General features: G+C 41.5%; 1 protein-coding gene across 2 annotated transcripts; it reads right to left on the bottom strand.

Moving 5' to 3' along the window:
* Positions 1–821: 821 nt before the first annotated feature.
* On the bottom strand, positions 822–20,373 carry NAT14 (N-acetyltransferase 14 (putative)). Of its 2 annotated transcripts, none has more exons than XM_083379278.1 (3): positions 20,329–20,373; positions 3,300–3,398; positions 822–2,728 (listed from the first exon to the last, which is right to left on the bottom strand). In XM_083379278.1, the coding sequence occupies exons 2-3, from the start codon at positions 3,378–3,380 to the stop codon at positions 2,186–2,188; spliced, it is 624 nt and encodes a 207-aa protein (XP_083235404.1). In that variant the 5' UTR covers positions 3,381–3,398; positions 20,329–20,373; the 3' UTR covers positions 822–2,185. The 2 variants fall into 2 exon arrangements, with proteins under 2 accessions (XP_083235404.1, XP_083235403.1); XM_083379277.1 differs by lacking the exon at positions 20,329–20,373 and adding an exon at positions 4,490–4,570.
* Positions 20,374–22,657: the final 2,284 nt, after the last annotated feature.

Here is a 22,657-nt window from a genome sequence, read left to right as displayed (position 1 = left end):
CAGGAGACTGTGAATTCTAGTTTGCCTTAGGCATGAAAGCTGGCCTAGCGACTTTAAACCAGTCACTCTCTCTTAGCCCATGATGTCTCAGGCGGTAAGCCTGTTAGTCAAGTCTTGTTGAAACCAACAGATCAATATTTGGTTGATCAGAAAAACACAGATTTTGCACCTGCAGGAAAAAATCTAGCAAGTAAAAAGAAAACAAATATACAAAGCATTTTTGTTGATTATACAAAATTTCCATTCCATTGAATTCTTTTGCAATGTGCATCTAATGAGTTTGGAAATCTAGTTAAGCATGATGGAAGTTGGATATAGAAAAATGATTCACTCATATTTTTGAATTTTTTTTGGCTAAGACATCTGGAGGATGATACATTTGTGAACTAGACTATAACCAAGAATTTCTAAAATCAACTTCCTGCCTGGACTAATAAGAGCCCTAAACAGGTTGCTAGTCAGCTCAGCTTGTTAGAAAAATGACACCATAGAAACCAGATGAGTCTCCGTTGTTTGCTAATTTGGACACTGAACTATGTTATATGCACATGAATGCCAGAAGATTTAATAGCCAGAAGATTTAATAGCTCATCCTAAGAAAAATCAGCTTTTAAAGATTCAAATGTGTGTTCTCTTAATCCTTTTTGTGTCTGATACTGTGTTCCTTGTCCATCTACATTTCTACCCATAAAATTCCACTCACCTGATTATCTTCAAGACACTAGATGAAGTAGGGATATGCAACATGAATTAAATACATATACTTAACAAATATCATTTTAAAAAATGACCAAGCCAGTTTTTATTGTCTCCAAATTCTGTGAAAACTCAATTATATGAACAGCATATATGATTTAAACTAGTTTCCATGACAGGAGCACACGTCTATGCACTTGGGCCTCTACGCACATGATTTCCAATGATGCTATCCACATCCTCATCCTATAGTAGTTCTTAAGGTTTTATGTGTACAGTTTAAACTAATCTGAATTAAAAGGCTCATTTTTCCCAATATAGCTGACATATATTTTATTAGAATGTATACTGTAAAAGAACTTCTTAAATCTCATCTTAAAAAGGTGTTTTCTCCTTTCTTAAACCAATTTTACTGAATTTATAAAATAAAAGTGAAACTTTAATTAGAGTGTGCACAACTGAATTTCTCTGCCCCTAAGAACAAGTGTCAGAAAATATACCCAACCTAGGCATGCAAATACAGATTTAGAAAATTTGTCAATAAACCCATGACCAGCTGACAGGCTCTATGGCATCAAGGGACTACAAAATGCTGAATATATTTATTTAACTCATTAAAGAAATCAGTTAGCTGCTAGGAATTCACTATCCTGATCATTAATTTGCAAAGAAAATATAATCAGATAAAAGCTAGACATGCTTTATGCATTCAGACTGGTTTGTGGGTAAAATATGAATTTGGCATTCTCAGTAAATTCCTCATCTGTACATTCTGAATAATAATGATAATTTTCAAATTACCTTCAAATTATTAACAATAATAATTTTCAAATTACCTTCTGTTATATGAAGTTCATGCATGGAAAAGTACATATATATAAAGGTTATTCCAAGTATCAGGCCCTATAAGCCAATCTCCATGTACGTTTCAGTCTCCTCCCCCCTCCCTTGGGGCTGGGGAGAAAATGTTACTATATTTAGGAGTGTTCAAAGAAGAAAGGGTTTAGAAAAAAGGGCAACCAAGTTAAAAACTTAATGTAATTTATTTAATAGTCTACGAGGCCTGATTTTTCGTATATCCTCTGGGTTTGTGTATGTGTGTGTATATGCACACACACACACACACATTTTCTCAGTTAATAGAATTTGTTGTTCCTTTTGTATAAAAGGTGAAGTTACTCTGACCCCAAAAGAGGACACAGGAAATGAGCCTCAGTGAATAATGTGGAACAGAAATCCCAAATGACTTGAGTTTGATTGCTATACCAGACTGTGAAAAAGACACAAATAATCCTTTATCCTGATTTGCTTTGCAATCATACTTTGTTTTCTAAGCAGAAACTATGTTAATAGTAACTACTGCTTAGGACCTAGAGATGCCTCATTAACTACAGTGTTTCTGAAACTCCGTGTTTCCTTTGTTCAAGAACATTATTCAAAAACATGCTCCTTTGCCTAACAGGTTAGTGTCAAACTAGTAGATACAGTTCTAAAGCTCTTTGCTGAACTCTTGTTGTACAGTGTAACCCAACCATGGGCGCCCACCACTCACACTATAGCCAGTATTCTCAAAGAGACCAAGAGCAGCCTTAGCCACCACGGAGACCTGGGCCACCAGGAATCTGAAGCCCTGTGCACGAGCTTGTGTCTCTAGAAAATGAAGGAGGCACCGACCCACCCCAGAGCGCCGGTACCATCGGCTGACAGCCAAGCGCTTGAGCTCAGCAGTGTGTGGTTCTCTATCAAGAGGCTCCAAAGCAACACAACCACAAACATCATCATCATCATAAACAGCCACCCACAGCCCACGATGGCTTGCACTGTAATAGGCATGCAAATGTTTAAGGTCTGGTGAGCGCCACAGTAGAAGTTTCAGAGCCACTACAGTGAGAAGTACTGGCAGCACAAGGGCCACCACAAAGGAGTTCAGGAAGAAGCGTAGTCCACTGCTCACAACTGCCATCAGTAACAAGGCTAGTGGCCGTGTCAGCACATAAAGTATCAAGCGGTTTTCTGTATCTTTGAATCCATCCTGGTAGGAGAGAAATAGAAGAACATTAAAAAGTCCTCAGAGTTTAGAGGAACCCAAATGTCAGATAAGTTATCAGGCATACATAACTGTCTCTAACATGTCTCAGAAGGCCATTGTACTCTTACCTGGCCCTATTCAAAATCAGCCAGTGAGCTTTACCGTGGAGTAACAATATTGTTGGTTCTATCCTAGCATTCAAAGTGACTTGATCATAGTCACAAACTGCACTAATTAAAATCACACTTATTACTTCCATGTTACAAGAACAAGTCAAAAACAACAGGCATATCTTTTAGGAAAACTTTTGTGCTGTTAAACTTTGTAACTGAAAAATTCCAGAAAATATTCAGGACAGATTTGGGACTCTCCTAGACCCAAAAATACAATTAGACTTCTCCTATGTTCTTTGATAACAGCTGAATCCATGAAACTTCCAGGGCACAAATACAAGTATTATCAATTTGTTGAAGATATCTTCTGAAAAAATGTTTAATATGGATCAACATACAAAAACTTCTCAACAGAATTCAGGAATACTGATATAGCTGGATCCGTTTCTCCTCCATCTCACCTTCAGAAGTTCCAAAACAATGGGGGCTTCATCCTCTCTCATTTCCCTGATTAATAGCTGTTCCGGGTCCAACGTAGGCATATTGTTAGCAACTGATACCTAAAAGGAAGAAAAGCTCAAATGTTGACTGAAAAATAATTTCAGACTACAGTGGGAGAGAACCTTTTGCTTAAATGGGGAAATAAATGCTCCACAAAACTCCAAGAGAAAGCAAACTCTGACTCTTCCATAAAAGGTGCTCAGCCACCACCCCATCACCTCCACCAAATAAAATAAGAGTTTGGTAAATATACATAAGCAGAGAATGTCTCTTCACATCTTTGTAATCATTCCTACTTTACATTCTCCTCCCCATATTCTTCACATATGTTTAAACTACAGTGCAGAGCCTTTAAATTATGAGCAAAATTGTGATAAGTATCACCCTGAAACAGGGTATTATCTGACAGGAAAAAAAGAAAAATTATTGCAAACTATTTCATTATAAAATCACAGGTAGAGACTGATATCACATAGGGCTAGACCACAGATTATTGATTACAGCACACTAGATGGATGCCCAACTGCACTTTAAGCTAAAACACATCATGGTTTAGTATGAAACACGAATCCCTAAAAAAAACACTGGTTAGCTCTGGGCCATCTGCTCTTTTCTGGCTTATTTATTTATTTAATTCAATTTATATACCGCCCTTTTCCCAAAGGACTCAGGGCGGTTTACAGGGCAAAATTAAAACAATACAATATAAAAATTAAAATAAAATTAAATCAATAACCCCAAAATTTAAAATTAGAATGTAAAAACCTTAAAACCCCTCAGTCCAGGCCAGCTAACTCAAAAAGCAAGGTTTTTAGGCTTCCTTTTTCTCTTTTGTTATACAGGGTCCCTAACTTCAAAGGATTATTCTGAAAGGGATTATTGAGAAAATGATTAGTTTTAGTGCTTTATATCTACTGCAAATATGATTTTTCCTTAAAGTGAATTCACAAGCAGCTTTATCAGATCCAAAGTTTTCCTCAAAATTACAAGAAAATCGCAACACCTGTATTTTGACTAGCCCTTCCCTTTCATAAGAGGGCCAAAGCAGCCACGCCCCCTCCGCAATAATAACAAGCACCTTTTCTTTTAGCATACATACTCATTATAGTTGAACCTTTCACGATCTCCCCTCCGTTCCCAATGGACTCACCCAGTTTGCAGGCTACGGCTGGGTTATCCCCCTGCAGGGAGGCGCATGGGATATCCCAGTAACAGTTACATTCTCCACTCCTCCTTCCAGAAGCACGGGAGGGGTGGATGGGAAACAGAACTGACCGAAAGGCCGCTAATTTAATCGTTCTCTTTCCAGACTCGGGGCTTCGCTGAATATGCGCATGCGCTATGTTCTTTCTTCTGCGACCCCTATCCCTTCCTACGCAGCCCTTGGTTACTGTTACTAGGCGGGACCAATGTGGCCTCTTGGGTATGCCAAGACCGTCGAGCCGTAGTTGTAAAGATGTCCGAGCCCTTTCCTTTCTTGATCTTTTTCAGGAGAAAAGGGAAACCTAGGAAATAGGGGATGACTAATCACCTCCTTTTTCTATATTGTATAACAAAGAACTATCGAATGCATAAATCCTGGCAGGCAGAAATTCAACAGATAAAACTATGTACAAATATTGGCAGACAAATTCAACAGGTAAATCTATGCATAGAAAAGTATGCATTAAGCCTTTGCCTACCTGGATGTTATGGCAGTATTAAAAAACGTTATCCTGGCCTTACTCATCTAAGCCACCTTAAATTCTAGGATAAATAAATACAAACAAAATATATATTTTTTAAATTTATTTTTAATTTTTAATTTTAATTTATTGCACAGATGACTTTAATTTTAATTTTATCTTAATTTCTGTACTTATTATATGTTATTGTTGTTAGCCGCCCTGAGTCCTTCGGGAGATAGGGCGGGATATAAGTCCCATTAATAAATAAATAAATAAATAAATACCAATTTGGACTACTGGTGAAGGCATATTTGATCTGTAAGCTTCTTTGCATCCAGCTGGTTAATGTTAAATGGGGTCCTGAAAAAGAAAATCAGCGCTGTTCTAAAAATATTGTATGGTTTAAAAGCTGTTGCTGAAATTAAAAGACAGGTTACAGTATCAAACCAGTGTATAGTTAATTAATTTGTGCTTCATTATACAATATGCATATTACTTGTTGAAAATGTTGAGTAATTTATTTTCAGTATCCATTGTATGTGGTACATAGGTGGGCTGATGCACCCTCCTGTGGTGAGATGAAATATTGAATACATGAATACGTGATATATTAAATTTATGTACAGCTATTCATTGTGCCAAAATGGTAACATAAGTAGCAACTATGGCAGCAAGGCTGTGATAAATAAGTCCTCTGATAAATAAATTACTAAGTTACTAAACCATACATGTACCTTTGAAACCTTATCACATTAATCTATACTGCAGGGACATTTAAATGCATGCTTAATGCCCCAAACCTCATTAGGCAGAAATTTTGTCTTACATTGATTTCTGAGATTAAGTACAGGAGGACAGAGGGCTGGTTCTATACATTGTCAAAGTTTGGGCTATTGTTCTTAGAAAAGTACATTTTCTAGTTGTCTTCTGTTTAACATATTTTTTTTTAATTCCATTTATATTCCGCCCTTCTCCGAAGACTCAGGGCGGCTTACAAGCTTAGCTTTATTATAATAATAATAAAGTTGGAAGGGGACCTTGGAGGTCATCTAGTCCAAACCCCTGCTCAGGCAGGAAACCCTATACCAGGGGTGTCAAACTCAATTTCATTGAGGGCCACATCAGCATTGTGGTTGCCCTTGGGGGGGCCGGGTGGGTATGGCCAGGGTGGGTGCGGCCTACTGGGTGGGCGCAGCAGGAGTGCATATGGCCTACTGGGTGGGCATGGCCAGCTCTACATCATTGGCATCAAGGGTGCCTATGGGGGCCTGGGCAGGAGTGGGACAGATCTGGGGGTCTCTGGCAGAAGAAGGGTCTCTGGGCCAGGGCCAAGGCAGTGGGGGCCATTCCCTCACTATTTCCAGGATGGTTTTGCGGGCCGCATGAAACCACTTCGTGGGCCGGATCTGGCCCCCGGGCCTTGTGTTTGACATGTCTGCCCTATACCATTTCAGACAAATGGCTGTTCAGTCTCTTCTTAAAAACCTCCAGTGTTGGAGCATTCACAGCTTCTGGAGGCAGGTTGTTCCACTGGTTAATTGTTCTAATTGTCAGGAAGTTTCTCCTTAGTTGTAGATTGCTTCTCTCTTTGGTTAGTTTCCATCCATTGCTTCTTGTCCTGTCTTCAGGTGATTTGGAGAATAGCTTTTCTCCCTCTTCTTTGTGGCAGTCCCTGAAATATTGGAACACTGCCATGTCACCCCTCATCCTTCTCTTCATTAAACTAGACATACCCAATTCCAGCAACTGTTCCTTATATGTTTTAGCCTCCAGTCCCCTAATCATCTTTGTTGCTCTTCTCTGTACTCTTTCTAGAGCAGGGATGTCAAACTGCCAGCCCATGGGCTGGTTACGTCATGCAGAAGCCACGCCAACCCCATTGCCAGCAATGGCAAAACCATCCCGATACGTTGTGTGACATCACATCACGTCACGAGTTTGACATATCTGTTCTAGAGTGTCTCAACATCTTTTTTACATTTTTAAAAATGTAAAATGCAGTATTCCAAGTGTGGCCTTACCAAAGCTTTGTAAAGTGATATTAATGCTTCATGTAATCTTGATTCTATCCCTGTGTTAATGCAGCCTAGCACTGTGTTGGTGCTTTTGACCACTGCAGCACACTGCTGGTTCATATTTAAGTGATTGTCCACTAGGAATCCGAGATCCCTGTCACAGTTATTACTATAAAACAAGGTACCACTTATACTATACCTGTGCATTTGTTTTTTCTTGCCTAAATGTAGAACCTTACTTTTTTCACCACTGAATTTCATTTTGTTAGATAGCGCCCAATGTTCAAGTATGTCAAGATCCTTCTATATCTTAAGCCTATCTTCTGGAGTGTTGGCTATTCCTGCCAGCTTGATGTGGTCTACAAACTTGATGAGTTTCCTATCTATCCTCTCATCCAAATCATTCATGAAAATGTTGAAGAGCACTGGGCCCAGAACAGAGCCCTGGGGCACCCCGCTACACACTTCCCTCCATGTAAATGCAGTTCCATTGAGGACCACATGCTGAGTATGACTGGTCAGCCAGCTACAAATCCATCTGGTGGTGATGCTATCTAACCCACATTTTTCTATCTTTTCAAGTAGTAGGTTGTGTTCTACTTGATCAAATGCCTTACTGAAGTCCAAGTAAATTATATCCACAGCATTCCTCTGGTCCACTAATTTTGTCACCTGGTCAAAGAATGCAATTAGATTTGTCTGGCATGATCTGTTTTTGACAAACCCATATTGGCTTTTGGTAATTACTTTGCCTCTAGGTGTTCACTGATTTGTTGTTTGATTATCTTTTCCATGATCTTCCCAGGTATTAAAGTCAGGGTGATAAGTCCATAGTTTCCTGGATTCATTTTTTTCCCCTTTTTTGAAGATGGAACTACATCAGCTCTTTTCCAGTCCTCTGATAGTTCCCCAGGATCTTTGAAAGATATAGTTCAGTGGTTCTGAGATTACATCTGTCAGTTCCTTCAGAACCTTGGGCTGTAGTCCATCTGGTCCTGGTGATTTAAAGTCATCTAGGGTAGATAGGTGGCTCAGTGGGTTAGGACGCGGTGGCTCAGTGGGTTAGGATGCTGAGCTTGTCGATCAGAAGGTTGGCAGTTTGGCGGGTCAAATCCCGAGTGCCGCGTAGCAGAGTGAGCGCCTGTTACTCGTCCCAGCTTCTGCCAACATAGCAGTTCGAAAGCATGTAAAAATGCAAGTAGAAAAATAGGGACCACTACGGTGGGAAGGTAACAGTGTTCTGTGCGCCTTTGGCGTCTAGTCATGCCGGCCACATGACCACGGAGACGTCCTCGGACAAGCGCTGGCTCTTCAGCTTTGAAACGGAGATGAGCACCGGCCCCTAGAGTCGGAAACAACTAGCACACATGTGCGGGGGAACCTTTACCTTTACCTTTAGGGTAGACAGGTGCTCACTTACCATTTTCTTGCCTATCTTAACTTGTGTTTCTAATTTGTTTTTACGTTACTGTTTTTGATAGGTTGGACTTTTTCCCACCTTTGTATAAATATGGATGCAAAAAACGAGTATTTCTGCTGTCTCCCTATTGCTTGTCACCTTCTTGCCACTTTCTCCCACTAGCGGACCAATCATTTCCTTTACTTTTTTCTGGGTTCTTACTTGTTGAAAGAAGCTTTTTTTTGTTACTTTTTTACTTTTGTTCCAAGCCTTAGTTCATTTTGAAACTTAGCTTTCCTCACTTCACCTTTGCAGGCTCAGGCTATTTGCTGGTATTTTGCCTTAGTTATGTGCCCCTCTTTCCACTTTTTATACTTGTCCTTTTTGTCTTTCAATTTATCAGAGTTCTTTATGCAGCCATGCTGGTTTCTTTTGAGACCTGTTATTTTTCTTCTTCATTGGTATTGTGCTAGACTGGGTTTTTATAATCTCACTTTTTAAAATTTCCCAAGCTTCTTGAGTTGTTTTCCCCTTGAGGATTCTCATACATAGAATCCTTCCCAAGCTCTCTCTAAATTTATTGAAATTAGTCTCTTAAAATCCAAGACTCTGACTGTGTTCTATTGCTTGTGCTTGCATAATGTTGAATTCTAATATTGCATGATCACTCCCCCCCTCACACACACAAGGTTCCTGTGGTTTCAACACTTTCTATCATTTCATCTCTGTAAGTGAGAATTAGATCCAATACAGCTAATCCCCTAGTTCCCTTCTCTACTTTTTGGGAGACAAAGTTGTCTGCTAGGTTTGTCTGGAATCTGTTTGATCTTCCACTTGGTGCAGTTTGTCTCCCAGTTGATGTCAGGGTAATTAAAGTCCCCTATTACTATTGTGATGTGCTTCCTACATACCTACATACTAGCAAAAAGTTCATCTATTACCTCTGTTTGGGTGGGTGGCCTATGTATACAGCTATGGCAATGTAATCCCCCCCTTATATTGACCCAAATGCATTCAAGACAGTTTTCATCATTGTTGTGTTCTATTTCTGTAGAGATGTAGTTATTTTTTTATAGAGAGAGCAACTCAAACTTCTCTTTTATTTGGTCTGTTTCTTTTAAATAGTTTAAATCCCTCTAGCTGCGTGTTCCATTTGTGGGTTTCATCCCACCATGTTTCCGTAATGGCAACAATATCATATCTGCCCTCATTTACCTGAATTTCTAATTCACTCTGTTTGTTGTTCATGCTTTGTGCATTGGTGTATAAACATTTGAGTCCTTTATGACTGACTCTATGTTTACTTTCTACATAACCTGTGTGGTGTCAGACTTCCCCTATTTTCTTACCATCTATTTGATTAGTGCACTTTGTGTGGCACTCGTTATTAAAAGCTTCATTTTGCTTGACAGCAAGATTGATATTCTTGTCCACACACACATCTATGTTACATGTACTGATAACCCTATAATTTTTAGATTGCCAGGGACAGGGATGTTCTGTATCAATTAAACTAAACAACGGGGACAGTGAGTTAAATATTTCTCCAGAAAATCTGTGACTCAGTTCCTTTCTTTGATGGATGCAAACCATCTCTTTTGTACACTTTTTCATTGGACCAACTGCAAACATTGTGACTAATATAATCAAAACCTTCCCCTTTACACCACTCCATTAGCCATATATTGAATTCTGCTATATGCTGGCCTTTTCTATTTTGCTCCTTATACGTTGGTAAAACCTCTGAAAAGGTAAGCCTACAGCCTATCCCGCTAAATTCTTGCCCCAAGCTCTGAAAATCATTCTGCACAGAGAGTACATCTTTTTGGGATAGATTTAGTGCCAAGATATACAGTAGCATCCACATCACACTCCATGTGAGATCTCATCTCATGGAGTTTCAATGATCATGATAACGGTGAGGAATCAGAACTACATGGAGGACTTTGTCAATGATATCAAGGCAGCTGGGACCATAGTCACCAAGAAAACAATTGGTAACACACTATGCCGTGAAGGACTGAAATCTTGCAGCTCCGACAAGGTCCCCCTGCTCAAGAAAGCACATGTACAGGCCCATCTGAAATTTGCCAATGAACATCTGAATGATTCAGGGAACTGGGTGAAAGTGTTGTGGTCAGATAAGACCAAAATAGAGCTCTTTGGCATCAACTCAACTCACCATGTTTGGAGCAGAAGGAATGCTGCTTATGATTCCAAGAACACCATCCCCACCATCAAACATGGAGGTGGAAAATTATGCTTTGGGGATGTTTTTCTGTTAAGGGAACAGGATAACTTCACTGCATCAAAGGGACGATGGGGCCATGTACCATCAAATCTTGGGTGAGAATCTCCTTCCCTCAGCCAGGGCATTGAAAATGGGTCATGGATGGTATTCCAGCATGGCAATGACCCAAACACACGGCCAAGGCAACAAAGGAGTGGCTTAAGAAGAAGCACATTAAGATCCTGGAGTGGCCTAGCCAGTCTCCAGACCTTAATCCCATAGAAAATCTGTGGAGGGAGCTGAAGGTTCAAGCTGCCAAACTTCAGTCTTGAAACTTTAATGACTTGGAAAGGATCTGCAAAGAGGAGTGGGACAAAATCCCACCTGAGATGTGTGCAAACCTGGTGGCCAACTACAAATGTCTGACTTCTATGACTACCAACAAGGGTTTTGCCACCAAGTACTATGTCATGTTTTGTGAAGGGGTCAAATACCTATTTCACTTATTAAAATGCAAATATATAACTAGTTTGAAATGTTTTTCTGCATTTTGTTATTTTGTCTCTGTCTCTTTACCATTAAAATTATAGACTGATCAATACTGTATGACACTTGTGATAAAATCCCTCATTTAAAGTGTGAGCATAAACCTTAAAAATCCTTAAAGTCTAAGGCAGGGGCTCCCAACAGGGTGCGAGACGATATTCCAAGGGGTGCAAAAACTTGGTTTTTCAAAATTATAGTGTATATGCATAATTTGCTGCCGTTATTTCAAACTTTTGTAAGGGGTGCAAGAATATATCAGAAGCATTCTAGGGGTGTGGGGTATAGAAAAAGTTGGGAATCACTGGTCTAAGGGCATGTTTGCTTCTGGGTTTCCCTGCTTCCTTTATGGAGCTATTACATAAGTTCTACAGAAGAGATCCTTCTGAAAATGCCTTATTAATTGTTAAAGTCTCGGTTTTCTGGTAAAAGAGCCAGCCATCTTTTGCATTGCTGTAATGCACTACCTCAAAAACTCTATTTGACTTTCTCTCTCGATTTAAAAAAAACTGTGAAAAAATGACATTTTTTCTAAGTTTTTCATTTTTAGTTAATTTTAGTACCAATTTTAATGTATGTATCTACTGTTACTTGCTTTCAGTATTTAGTTAGAAGAGCAGAATTTGAACTGGATATTTGACTAGGTTTTCACATCTAAGGAGTAAACAAATTATATTATGACTTTTATTTACAAGCCCAATTACCAAGACATATTACTTATTCATCTAGCCCAGTGCTGCCTGCATATCTCCTAATATTCCTTGGTTAACTCAGCTAGCATTAAATCAATGGCTTGTCAGTATTTTGAACCACAAACTAGCAATACACAATTTAGCATGGCATGCTTTGTAAGCTTAGTTCTGTCTACCCAGATATATTCCACAACTTTCTTCTTCTAGAATATCAAGGGGCTTGTTAACCTGTTGAATATATCCAGTATGTACTATATCTGAATAAACAGCATGGAACTGGGAAAACCAGGAGTAACAATACACCTAAGTTGAATATTTTATTCTTCTCCCTTTCAAGCTTTTCAACTTTAAAAAGGGCCTTAAGTCAGTAGTTGAATACAGAAACTTCTTCTCAAGTTGAATGAATGGCAGAAATCCAGAAACTACTTTATATTTTCTTACTCCAACTCAGTAAGATAAAATATTAAAAAATGACCAAAAAAAATACTGCAGAACCTTGACTGAGTAATGAGAAATATTTAACATTATTGCATTAAAAAATGTGATCCAGCCTGTATATGAGGGTAAACTGAAACATACAACTGAAAAAGATCAAAGGTGCATCAAAGCAGTCTTTTATTTTCATTCCAGCTCACAAAGATCTTTGATTCTCTTGTGTTTGTTAGCACCAGGAACTAAGGTCCACTCAGGAAGAAATGTACGTCTGCACATGATAAAAGGGCTATAACAGGAACAGAAGGAATTAGGCGTATAAGCCACTGTAGCTGTATAATGTAGTCAACAGTAGCTCATAAAATTGTCTCCTATAGTATCAAGCAGTCTCAAGCCTGAATGTCCTTGATTTCCTATTTTACAAAAAAATTATGCAATTTCACAGCAGTATGGTCCACAGAAGGGAAATGGAGAGATCAGCTGCCCATTAATCACATTCCTGTCTAATAGAATGGGTAGAGTTCCTGGCTACCATAAAAATATTCTTACGATTAGGCTGCACATCCATTTCTATTTTGCCAGAACAAAATGTTTTAAATATAGGGATGAATTTGGGTAAAAATAAAAGATTGGGCCAATGCTCTCTCGTGTGCAGCGTATATGGCTGCTGAGAGGCAAAGCGTAGAGATTATTGTGGCTGCAGGGATAGAAGCAGCAGTGGCAGACCACACGGGATCAGGAAGAATAGCAAAGGACATGCTTTGGACCAGCAGGCAAGGGGCTGAACCCAGCTATTGGTTGAGAAAGTTTGTCCTGAGGAACCCAAGCAGAACTAACTTGGAGAGTTGAACACCCCAAGTACCATATGTTCTGAAGTTGTCCAGGTCAAATCACCCAATCTAGCCCCATTCTTATTCTTTGTAGAAATTAGACTGTTCCTGACCTATACTCCAGTTCAGGCCTGTGAGGCAGTTGTTTTTTAGAAAGTGTGAACAAGTTGCATGTTTGGTACTGTTTGCACAATCTGAATGGAAGACAGTCCTTGGGATGCAACTGGACTTTGTAAAACCTGCACCATTTGAGGACTGCTGTTGCTTTCAACAGCAGCTTGACTGTTATCTGGGCTATTTACCTGCAGAGTTGGTACACTCTCCAGTACTTGGAGAGTCTGTTCTCCCTGTGCACTGCGGATAATCAACAGATTCTGCCCAGTCCCTGAGCTACCATCACTATTATGTAACTGGAGGCCAGAGAGTTCCTGCACAGTCTGAATGTTCTCTACTTCCTGAACACACAAACGGGTTTGTTCTCCACCTGCCCTTCTCAACACTAATACATTTTGAACCCCTTCTTCAGTCTGCAAAGTCTCAAAATGCATGTCTTGTACACCTTCAAGATTCTCAACCTCACCTCCAGGCCCTAGCAGTTCCTCTCCTGGAGAATTCTGTACAACTATCAGGTTCTGGCTTTCTTCTTCCATGTTGGATCCCTGATGGAGGTCCACTTCAGAGAGTTCATGTGAGCTAGACAGAGCATTTCCAATCTCATTCATTTCCTGAGCTGAGCCCAGAGTCTGAAGTTGGACACTGGCCATCTCTTCTGAAGGCTGAAGCTGCTGCCCTTCCTGGGAAGACATAAGCCCCTGGATTTGATTTGCACTATCCAACTGTTGGGAAGGAGCAAGACCTTGGATTTCAACACTGTTCACCGACTGATTTGACTGAGGCAAATTTTGAATCTGAAGAGAGTTGGTCTGCTGACAAGATGTCAAGGTCTGGATCTGAAGAGAGCTTACTTGTTGGGAAGACTGGAGGTTTTGGAGCTGCAAGGTCCCCACCTGCTGGGAGGATGTTACAGCCTGAAATTGCACAGTATTCATCTTTTGTGAAGGCTGAAGTGTTTGGAACTGCACTGTGCCAGCTGGTGGATAACTGGACAGACCCTGGATCTGCACAGTGTTTGCTGATTGGGCAGCAGGCAAGCTCTGGATCTGAACAGTGTTCTGGGGTAGAGGCAGACTTTGAATCTGTACAAGACCAGTCTGTATAGAGTTAGGAACAGCCTGGATCTGAATTGTGCCAGTTTGCTGAGCAGTAGGCAAGGTCTGAATTTGTAGGGTGCCACTGTGCTGGGCAGTGGAAAGGTTTTGGAGTTGCTGAGGCAGAGTTTGAATCTGGATAGTACTTGTTGATGGATTGGGTGGTATATATTGTATCTGCACTGTGCCCACTTGCTGTTCTGGCAAACTCTGGAGCACCATAACATTCTGTCCATTGGTCTGGAATCCTGGTGACCTCTGGATTTGTACATTAGGGATAGGCTGCATATTGGCTCCAGCGGTACTGGGCATTAAAATAATATTCTGGTTGCTAGATACTGGTGGTGGGGGATGTACTGACACAGGCTTCTTTCCCTTACTTTGACGGAGTAGGACAGGTTTGTTTGGAGTGGTGGAAGCACTTGGCACCAGGGTAAAAGTTGTCGAAGCGGCAGGTGTAGTTGTTGCCATCTGTGGACTGGGCAAAAAGATGAGTTTGGGGGGTGAACTTTGGAGAGGTGGCTGCTGCTGCTGCACACTAGGAATGAGCTGCAAGCCCTGAGCCGTCTGCACTAGCAAGAAAGTTTGACTGTTAGAAGAAACAGCTGGGGATGAGCTGCCACTTAGCTCCACATTCAGAGTTGCCTGCATGTTGGGCATGATTTGTACCTCCTGGGTAGCAGCAGATGAGGCAGCAGTTGTGTGATTAGCTGCCTCAGTGCTGTTATGGGTACGCAAATGACGCTGTAGGTAAGATGCCATGACAAAAGCCTTACAACAAACCGGGCATTGGAAAGGACGTTCTCGGGAGTGGGTACGTCGGTGCAGTGCCAAGTTGGATGAGTGAGTGAATGCCTTGCCACAGTCCCGGCAGCAATAGGGCCTCTCGCCAGTGTGCACCCGCTGATGCTGCCGGAGGTTAGAAGTCTGGGTGAAAGCCTTGCCACAAGTCTGGCAGGCAAAGGGACGTTCCCCTGTATGCAGCTGCTGGTGCCGACGAAGGCATGAGGTATTCTTAAAGGCTTTCCCACAATCCTGGCAGGCATATGGACGCTCTCCAGTATGCTGGCGTAAGTGGTATTGGTAATGAGAGGCCCATTTGAATGCCATCCCACAGGTGGGGCAGGTGAAGGCATGCAGACCTGTATGCACCCGCTGGTGAATACGCAGCAGTGATGAGCGCTTGAAGGCCTTCCCGCACTCACTACAAGCATAGGGGCGCTCACCTGTATGATCACGGAGGTGATAACGCAGCCCCGAGGAGCCCTTGAATGACTTCCCACATTCTCCACACACATACGGTCGCTCAGATGGTGGAGGTGGTGTTGCGGTGGCTGTAGGAACTGGCTCAGCCTGTGCTGGACAGGTCACTTCAGCTTCCTCCAGCCTCTGCTCAGCTGGGGGATGTGAACGCTGGTGGCCCAATAAGCTGGCCAGTGCAGGGAAGGAACGTTCACATACCACACAGGTGTATGTGCGATCTGATGAATGTTGGCTCTGCTGATGCCTTGCTAAACCTGCCGCACTCTTGAAAGTCTTACCACACACTGAGCAAGATACTGAGGATGTGGGAGATACTGCAGGTGCCGTCTCCTCCTGCACTGATGGTGATGGCATTTCTGGGAGCGGGAGTGGCTCTGTTGGGGCCAAGTGTGTTTCTTGGTGACTTAACAGTTGCTCTTGCAAGGGAAAAGTAAGATGGCAGATACTACATCGAAACACCATCTCTACCGTAGTGGTTGGCTCCTCCAAGAAGAGCTGTGCGGGAGGTGCAACGTCAGCATGAGTCTCCAAGTGCTGCTGCAAATAGGTGTCAGATGCAAAAGCTTTACCACAAATAACACAGGTGTGAACAGAACGGGCAGTGTGTGCTGATCGGCAATGCAGTGCTAGGTTAGATGAGTGTGTGAAAGCTTTACTGCAGTCCTGGCACTGATAGGGTCTCTCACCAGTGTGCACTCGCTGATGCTGTCGTAGGTTTGTGGACTGAGTGAAAGCCTTGCTGCAGATAGGGCAGACATAAGGACGCTCACCTGTATGTGTGTGGCGGTGCCGTCTCAAGCTAGAAGAGTTCTTAAAGGCCTTATCACATGCTGGACAGGGATAGGGGCGTTCTCCAGTATGTTGGCGCAGGTGATACTGGTAATGGGAAGACCATTTAAAGGCTTGGCCACAATGAGCACATTTAAAAGCACGCAGACCAGTATGTACACTCTGATGGATCTGAAGCAAGGATGACCGCTTAAAGGCCTTGCCACATTCACCACACTTATATGGTCGCTCACCCGTGTGTCCACGCTGGTGATACAGCAAGGCCGATGAACCTTTGAAAGCCTTTGGACATTCTGAGCACTTGTAAGGCCGCTCGCCTGTGTGAGTCCGCTGGTGATGGATGAGCCGTGATGACCATTTGAACACCTTGCCGCATTCTAAGCATTCATATTGATGATCGCCACTGCCACCACCAGGACCTCCACCTGCTGGGGCCACTGCGGGCACTTCTGCTGCCTGCATCTCTATCTGCTGAGCTCCCACCATTGCTGCAGATTTCACCTGCTGGGGAGAATAAGTATTACCTGCTTGTCACTAACATGTTAACCAGTCTTTTGCATATCCACAGCAAAATTAGTCACTAATTAACTTGCAATGCAATATGTTGCATGCATCTATAAAGAAACAACCATATATCTGAGATATAAACAAAATCTTTCCTACATGATCTTCCCCCACTCCATGAACTTACATAACGAAATAAGCAGTACTATGTAAAGGTTTAGGGAACTGATGTTTTCTACCATCATCTTCCAAGGAAAAGCTCTGCTACTGGCAAGAGCCCAGAGCCCAGAAAAGGAGATAAAATATATTATCAGCCCGGGCTGTTAAGGAACAGAGACACATATTAACACTGAAGTTATTTTCCCAGTGCTGTAACCTCAGAGCTGCCCAATGTATACAGCTACAGCAACAACAGCCTGGGGAACAGGTATTTTGTATTCATCCTTATAATACAGTTGTTCTAAATTTATTACATCACAACATACTATTCTAGCAGCCTATTTATGGATTAAAATAATGCTACTTCACATATAAATTGCAATAATAATAATAATAATAATAATAATAATAATAATAATAAAAAGTTGGAAGGGACCTTGGAGGTCATCTAGTCCAACCCCCTGCTCAGGCAGGAAACCTTATACCATTTCAGACAAATGGCTGTCCAGTCTCTTCTTAAAAACCTCCAGTGTTGGAGCATTCACCACCTCTGGAGGCAGGTTGTTCCACTGGTTAATTGTTCTAACTGTCAGGAAGTTTCTCCTTAGTTCTAGGTTGCTTCTCTCCTTGACTAGTTTCCATCCATTGCTTCTTGTCCTGCTTTCAGGTGCTTTGGAGAATAGCTTGGCTCCCTCTTCTTTGTGGTAGCCCCTGAGATATTGGAACACTGCTATCATGTCACCCCTCACCCTTCTCTTCATTAAACTACACATACCCAATTCCAGCAACCGTTCCCTATTATGTTTTAGCTTCCAGCCCCCTAATCATCTTTGTTGCTCTTCTCTGTACCCTTTCTAGAGTCTCAACATCTTTTTTACATCGTGGTGACCAAAATTGGATGCAGTATTCCAGGTGTGGCCTTACCAAAGCATTGTAAAGTGGTATTAGTACTTCACTTGATCTTGATTCTATCCCTCTGTTAATGCAGCCTAGCACTGTGTTGGCTTTTTTGGCAGCTGCAGCACACTGCTGGCTTATATTGAAGTGATTGTCTAGTAGGACTCCGAGATCCCTCTCACAGTTACTACTATTGAGCAAGGTACCACCTATACTATACCTATGCATTTGATTTTTCCTGCCTAAATGTAGAACCTTACTTTTTTCACCATTGAATTTCATTTTGTTAGATAGTGCCCAGTGTTCGAGTCTGTCCAGATCCTTCTGTATCTTAAGCCTATCTTCTGGAGTATTGGCTATTCCTGCCAGCTTGGTGTCGTCTGCAAATTTGATGAGTTCCCCATCTATCCCCTCATCCAAATCGTTGAGGAAAATGTTGAAGAGCACTGGGCCCAGAACAGAGCCCTGGGGCACCCCACTACACACTTCCTTCCATGTAGATGCGGTTCCATTGAGGACCACACGCTGAGTACGGCCTGTCAGCCAGCTACGAATCCATCTGGTGGTAATGCTATCTAACCCACATTTTTCTATCTTATCAAGTAGTAGGTTGTGATCTACTTTATCGAATGCCTTACTGAAGTCCAAGTAAATTATATCTACAGCATTCCTCTGGTCCACTAGTTTTGTCACTTGGTCAAAGAATGTAATAAGATTTGTCTGGCATGATCTGTTTTTGACAAACCCATGTTGACTTTTAGTGATGACTTTGTTTGCATCAAGGTGTTCGCTGATTTGTTGTTTGATTATCTTTTCCAGAATCTTCCCAGGTATTGAGGTCAGGCTGATAGGTCTGTAGTTTAATAATCTCTGAAACTTGAATATCAGCTGAAATAACAGCAACTATGTTTATTATAACAATAAAAATAAAATGGTATATTCAAAAATAATGGGTGTAATATTTTAATTGGCAATAGAATACTAGATCTGAAAGAGGATCTGGTGGAAGGAAAGGAAAACTGACAAGAAAGGATATACAACTCAGAGGTGAACTCTTGTTCATTTGTAGCAATTGCTAGGCAACTAAAAAGTAGCAAAGAGGTGGCTACTACAGCAGAGCAGTCTGATAAATTGGAGGAGTTGGAATGAGGCAAGTCCAGACCCTTTGCAGCCAGAGTTCAGATTATGGCTGAGAATTTCTCCATACTATCAAAGGAGTACCTATGAAGCTGGTGAATCACAATTCCTATAACTCACTTTTGGCCAAACCTTGAAAGGCAACTGAAGGCTGAAACAGATCTGGAGCCACAATTTCCCAATTCCTGTTATACAATAAACCAGGGGTCTTCAAACTCATCCCTTTTATGACTCATGGACTTCAACTCCCAGAACTCCTCAGCCAGGCATGCTGAGTTTGAAGACCCTTGCAATAAACCAAAATTAACACATCTCTCTCTCTCTCTCTCTCTCTCTCTCTCACACACACACACACACACACACACAGAGAGAGAGAGAGAGAGAGAGAGAGAGAGAGAGAGAGAGAGAGAGAGAGAGATGAAGTAGGAAAAATCCTTAACCAATTTTCCATTTCCATATTACTGAAGCTCAGAAAAAGGGCTAGTGGGTGAGCAGAGGATGTATTTTCCCTCTGAGTTTACTTTCTGTCTCCCACCATTTATGAAATTTTGCATAGGCCCCATTTTATTTTAAGCAATGTCCAGCCTCATAACAGTGTGAAGAGGACAAGCCATTCTTTTCTCTCCCAGTTTTCTGCATTGTCCACAGAGCTCTGTGCTAGGTGCTGTTATAAAAATGTACTGAAATCCGGCTTTAGCAGTTTAGTGCATGCATCTCCAATTTGGAGCCTTCTAGAGGTGTTGGACTGCAGCTTGCATCCTCCACCAGGCACCACAATGCAGATTGGGCACTGATGGGAGTTGTAGTCCATCTTAAGAGCGCCAAATTGGAGAATGGTGACTGAAAAGACACGGGGCTCACTTTGAGCCTGGTCTTGGGAGGACTTGTTGGTGAATCTCTTGTGAACCGCTAGATGAGAAGGAATTCCACATTCACGTGTCCTTCAATTACAGCCCTTCCTATTGCCGGTAATGTTGTAAAATGAAGAAATATCGTGGAGTTAAAATTGCCATCGCTATTTCTCCACCCGGCCGCCTTGGGAACAAGCGAATATTCTGTCGGAGGAAGAAAATCTTTTGTGACATGTCCCTTTAAAGAAAGAGCCTCTCCTTTAAGGAACCGAGCTCCGCCGCCCCTCCCCCTTCGCTGCCGTTCGGTCTCGCGACGTCTTTTTTTTCCCTTCCCCCCCTGCCTTCCCGCGAATGCTCTGAGTTTTCTCCTCACCTGGTCCCTTTTTTTTCCTTCCACGCGCCTCGCTGCAATGAGGGGTTGATGGGAGAACGGCCGCGGGGCTATGGGGGGAGGGGTACCCCCTCTACCCTCCTAATGGCCAGGGGCGCGAGACACCCAACCTTTACCGTGCTCACACTAACAGCCCGCGACGCCGGCCAGTCTCACCCCTTTGCTCTTCTGCCATTGGCTACTCAGAACATCTTGGGAGTTGTAGTTTAAATACAAGCCTTTCGCCATCTTGGCCGTGGGGCACGTGACCGCGAAATACATATGCTGGAGGCTCAACAGGAAGTGGTTTCTACGCTAGTTCGATATCAGGCGGTTGAGTGATCGACCTGTATATTTGGGTGGGCGCGGAAGTACTACAATGTCATAAGAATTCGGATATTAAGAGCATATCAGTGTGCACGGATTGTGAAAACATCGTGCATTTGCTTCAGTTGTTAATCTCGCAAGACGAAGTGTTTTTACCTGTCCCATTGGATGAATAGTTGCATCAGTATTTGTAATGCCATAGTCTGTAATAATGTAAAGCCTTTAGTGTTAAGAAATGTTAACCTCAAAAAGAGCATGCATTGATTTTAGACAATACATCGATTTCAAAATACCAAAATCATTGTTTGAACATAAAATATGTAAGTTTGGATGTTACATATAGCAAAATTTTCTGAGTAGAGGCTACACTCAATTTTCCAGCAAATTTGGAAAACTCAAAAGTGGCCACAGGATCGGAAAAGATCAGTTTACATTCCAATTCCAAAGAAAGGCAGTGCCAAAGAATGTTCAAACTATTGCACCATTGCACTCGTTTCACTTACTAGTAAAGTTATGCTTAAAATCCTACAAGCTAGACTCCAGCAGTATGTGGATCAAGAACTACCAGAAGTACAGGCAGGATTTCGAAGAGGCAGAGGAACTAGAGATCAAATTGCCAACAAACGCTGGATCATGGAGAAAACTTCTGTCACTAAGCAAGACAGTTGTTTTTGCCCAATTTTAAAACTTCTTGCCACAGTTATTAAGTGAACTACTGCAATTCTTAAATTAGTAACACCATTGTTAAGTAAATTTAGATTCCCATTGGCTTTGCTTGTCAGAAGATCATAAAAGGTGATCACATGATCCCAGGACACTGCAACCATTATAAATATGAGTCAGTTGCCAAGCATCTGAACTTTGATCATATGGGGATACTATAACAGTCGTAAGAATGAAAAATTGTCATAGGTCACTTTTTTCTGTGTTGTAACTTCAGTTACTAAACAAACTGTTGAACAGTTAGTTAAGGATTATCTGTATTTTACACTAAATGTTACTAAGGAGTGGCTGATGGACTAGAGGGAGGGGCTTTTGCCATTAATGAATTGATAGCATTAATGGAAAAATGCTTAGAATATTATGATAGTTAAATAGGAAAAACTTAGGTAGAGGAAAAGTATCAGTTTAGTTGTAAGGAGTGGAATTAGAATTCAGAATAAATATATTTCTAGTGTGCACATACATATGCAAACTTTCTGGCTTGTTCACAGCAAATCTGGGTTTAAGCCAATTATACACAAAAACAAAAACATTCAGCTAAGTAATACATTGTAGAAAAGGTGAGAAGCCATTTAAATAAATTATGAAAGATTTCATGACTTGTGCATCAAAAGTGAATCCTATTTGTACTGAAATCAATGATTTTAATTTTGATCTTTTTTTGCCCAAATTATGCAATTCATGATTTCCTCCTTTCGATGGGAGAGTCAGTTTCCATTTGTTTGCTGTTTTGACAATGGACAAATAAGATACCAGGTTATTTTCCTTTCACCATGTAAAAACTCCCACATCCCAGCTAATTTCCAAGCTGGATTTCAAACTTCTTTCCCTATCAATGACCTGGGATATGCTTATTTGCAATGTGCTCTGATGTAGATCAGTATGGTTGGATGGAGAGTGCTTATTTGGACACAAAAACTGAATTAAATGGCAATACCATTTTCTGTTGTATTTTATGATATTGCTTTCAGTCTCATCAACAAGTTCACAAATAACAACTTTAGCATTTTTCTTCTCTGTCTCTTTGAGTCCCTTTCCAGGGCAGAGGAAACATGACCTGGGTAACTTGCTAAGTTGTCCTAGCAGTTACATAGCATCCTGGGAGCCAGCCTAAGCTATTAGCCTACTGGAACAGATCCAGCATGTTCCAGGACTGAAGTGTGAAAACATCGTTGACAAGAGATTACACAAACACTTTTGCTGTTACACAACAGCCTTTTGGCTGTTTTCCTAACTAGTGATGAGAAAGTCAGAGAGTCAATTGTGAATTGACCATCAGAGT

Source organism: Vipera ursinii (genome assembly GCF_947247035.1).
Source record: "Vipera ursinii genome assembly, chromosome: Z".
In the NCBI taxonomy this organism is placed as follows: domain Eukaryota; kingdom Metazoa; phylum Chordata; class Lepidosauria; order Squamata; family Viperidae; genus Vipera; species Vipera ursinii.
This window is presented reverse-complemented; position numbering and strand designations above follow the sequence as displayed.

Excerpts from the sequence above, each read along its gene's own strand:
- NAT14 (XM_083379278.1), bottom strand. The coding sequence starts at position 3,380 with ATGCCTACGTTGGACCCGGAACAGCTATTAATCAGGGAAATGAGAGAG. Across the intron at positions 2,729-3,299 it reads TTGTTTTGGAACTTCTGAAG|GATGGATTCAAAGATACAGA; the intron begins GTGAGATGGAGG and ends CTCTCCTACCAG.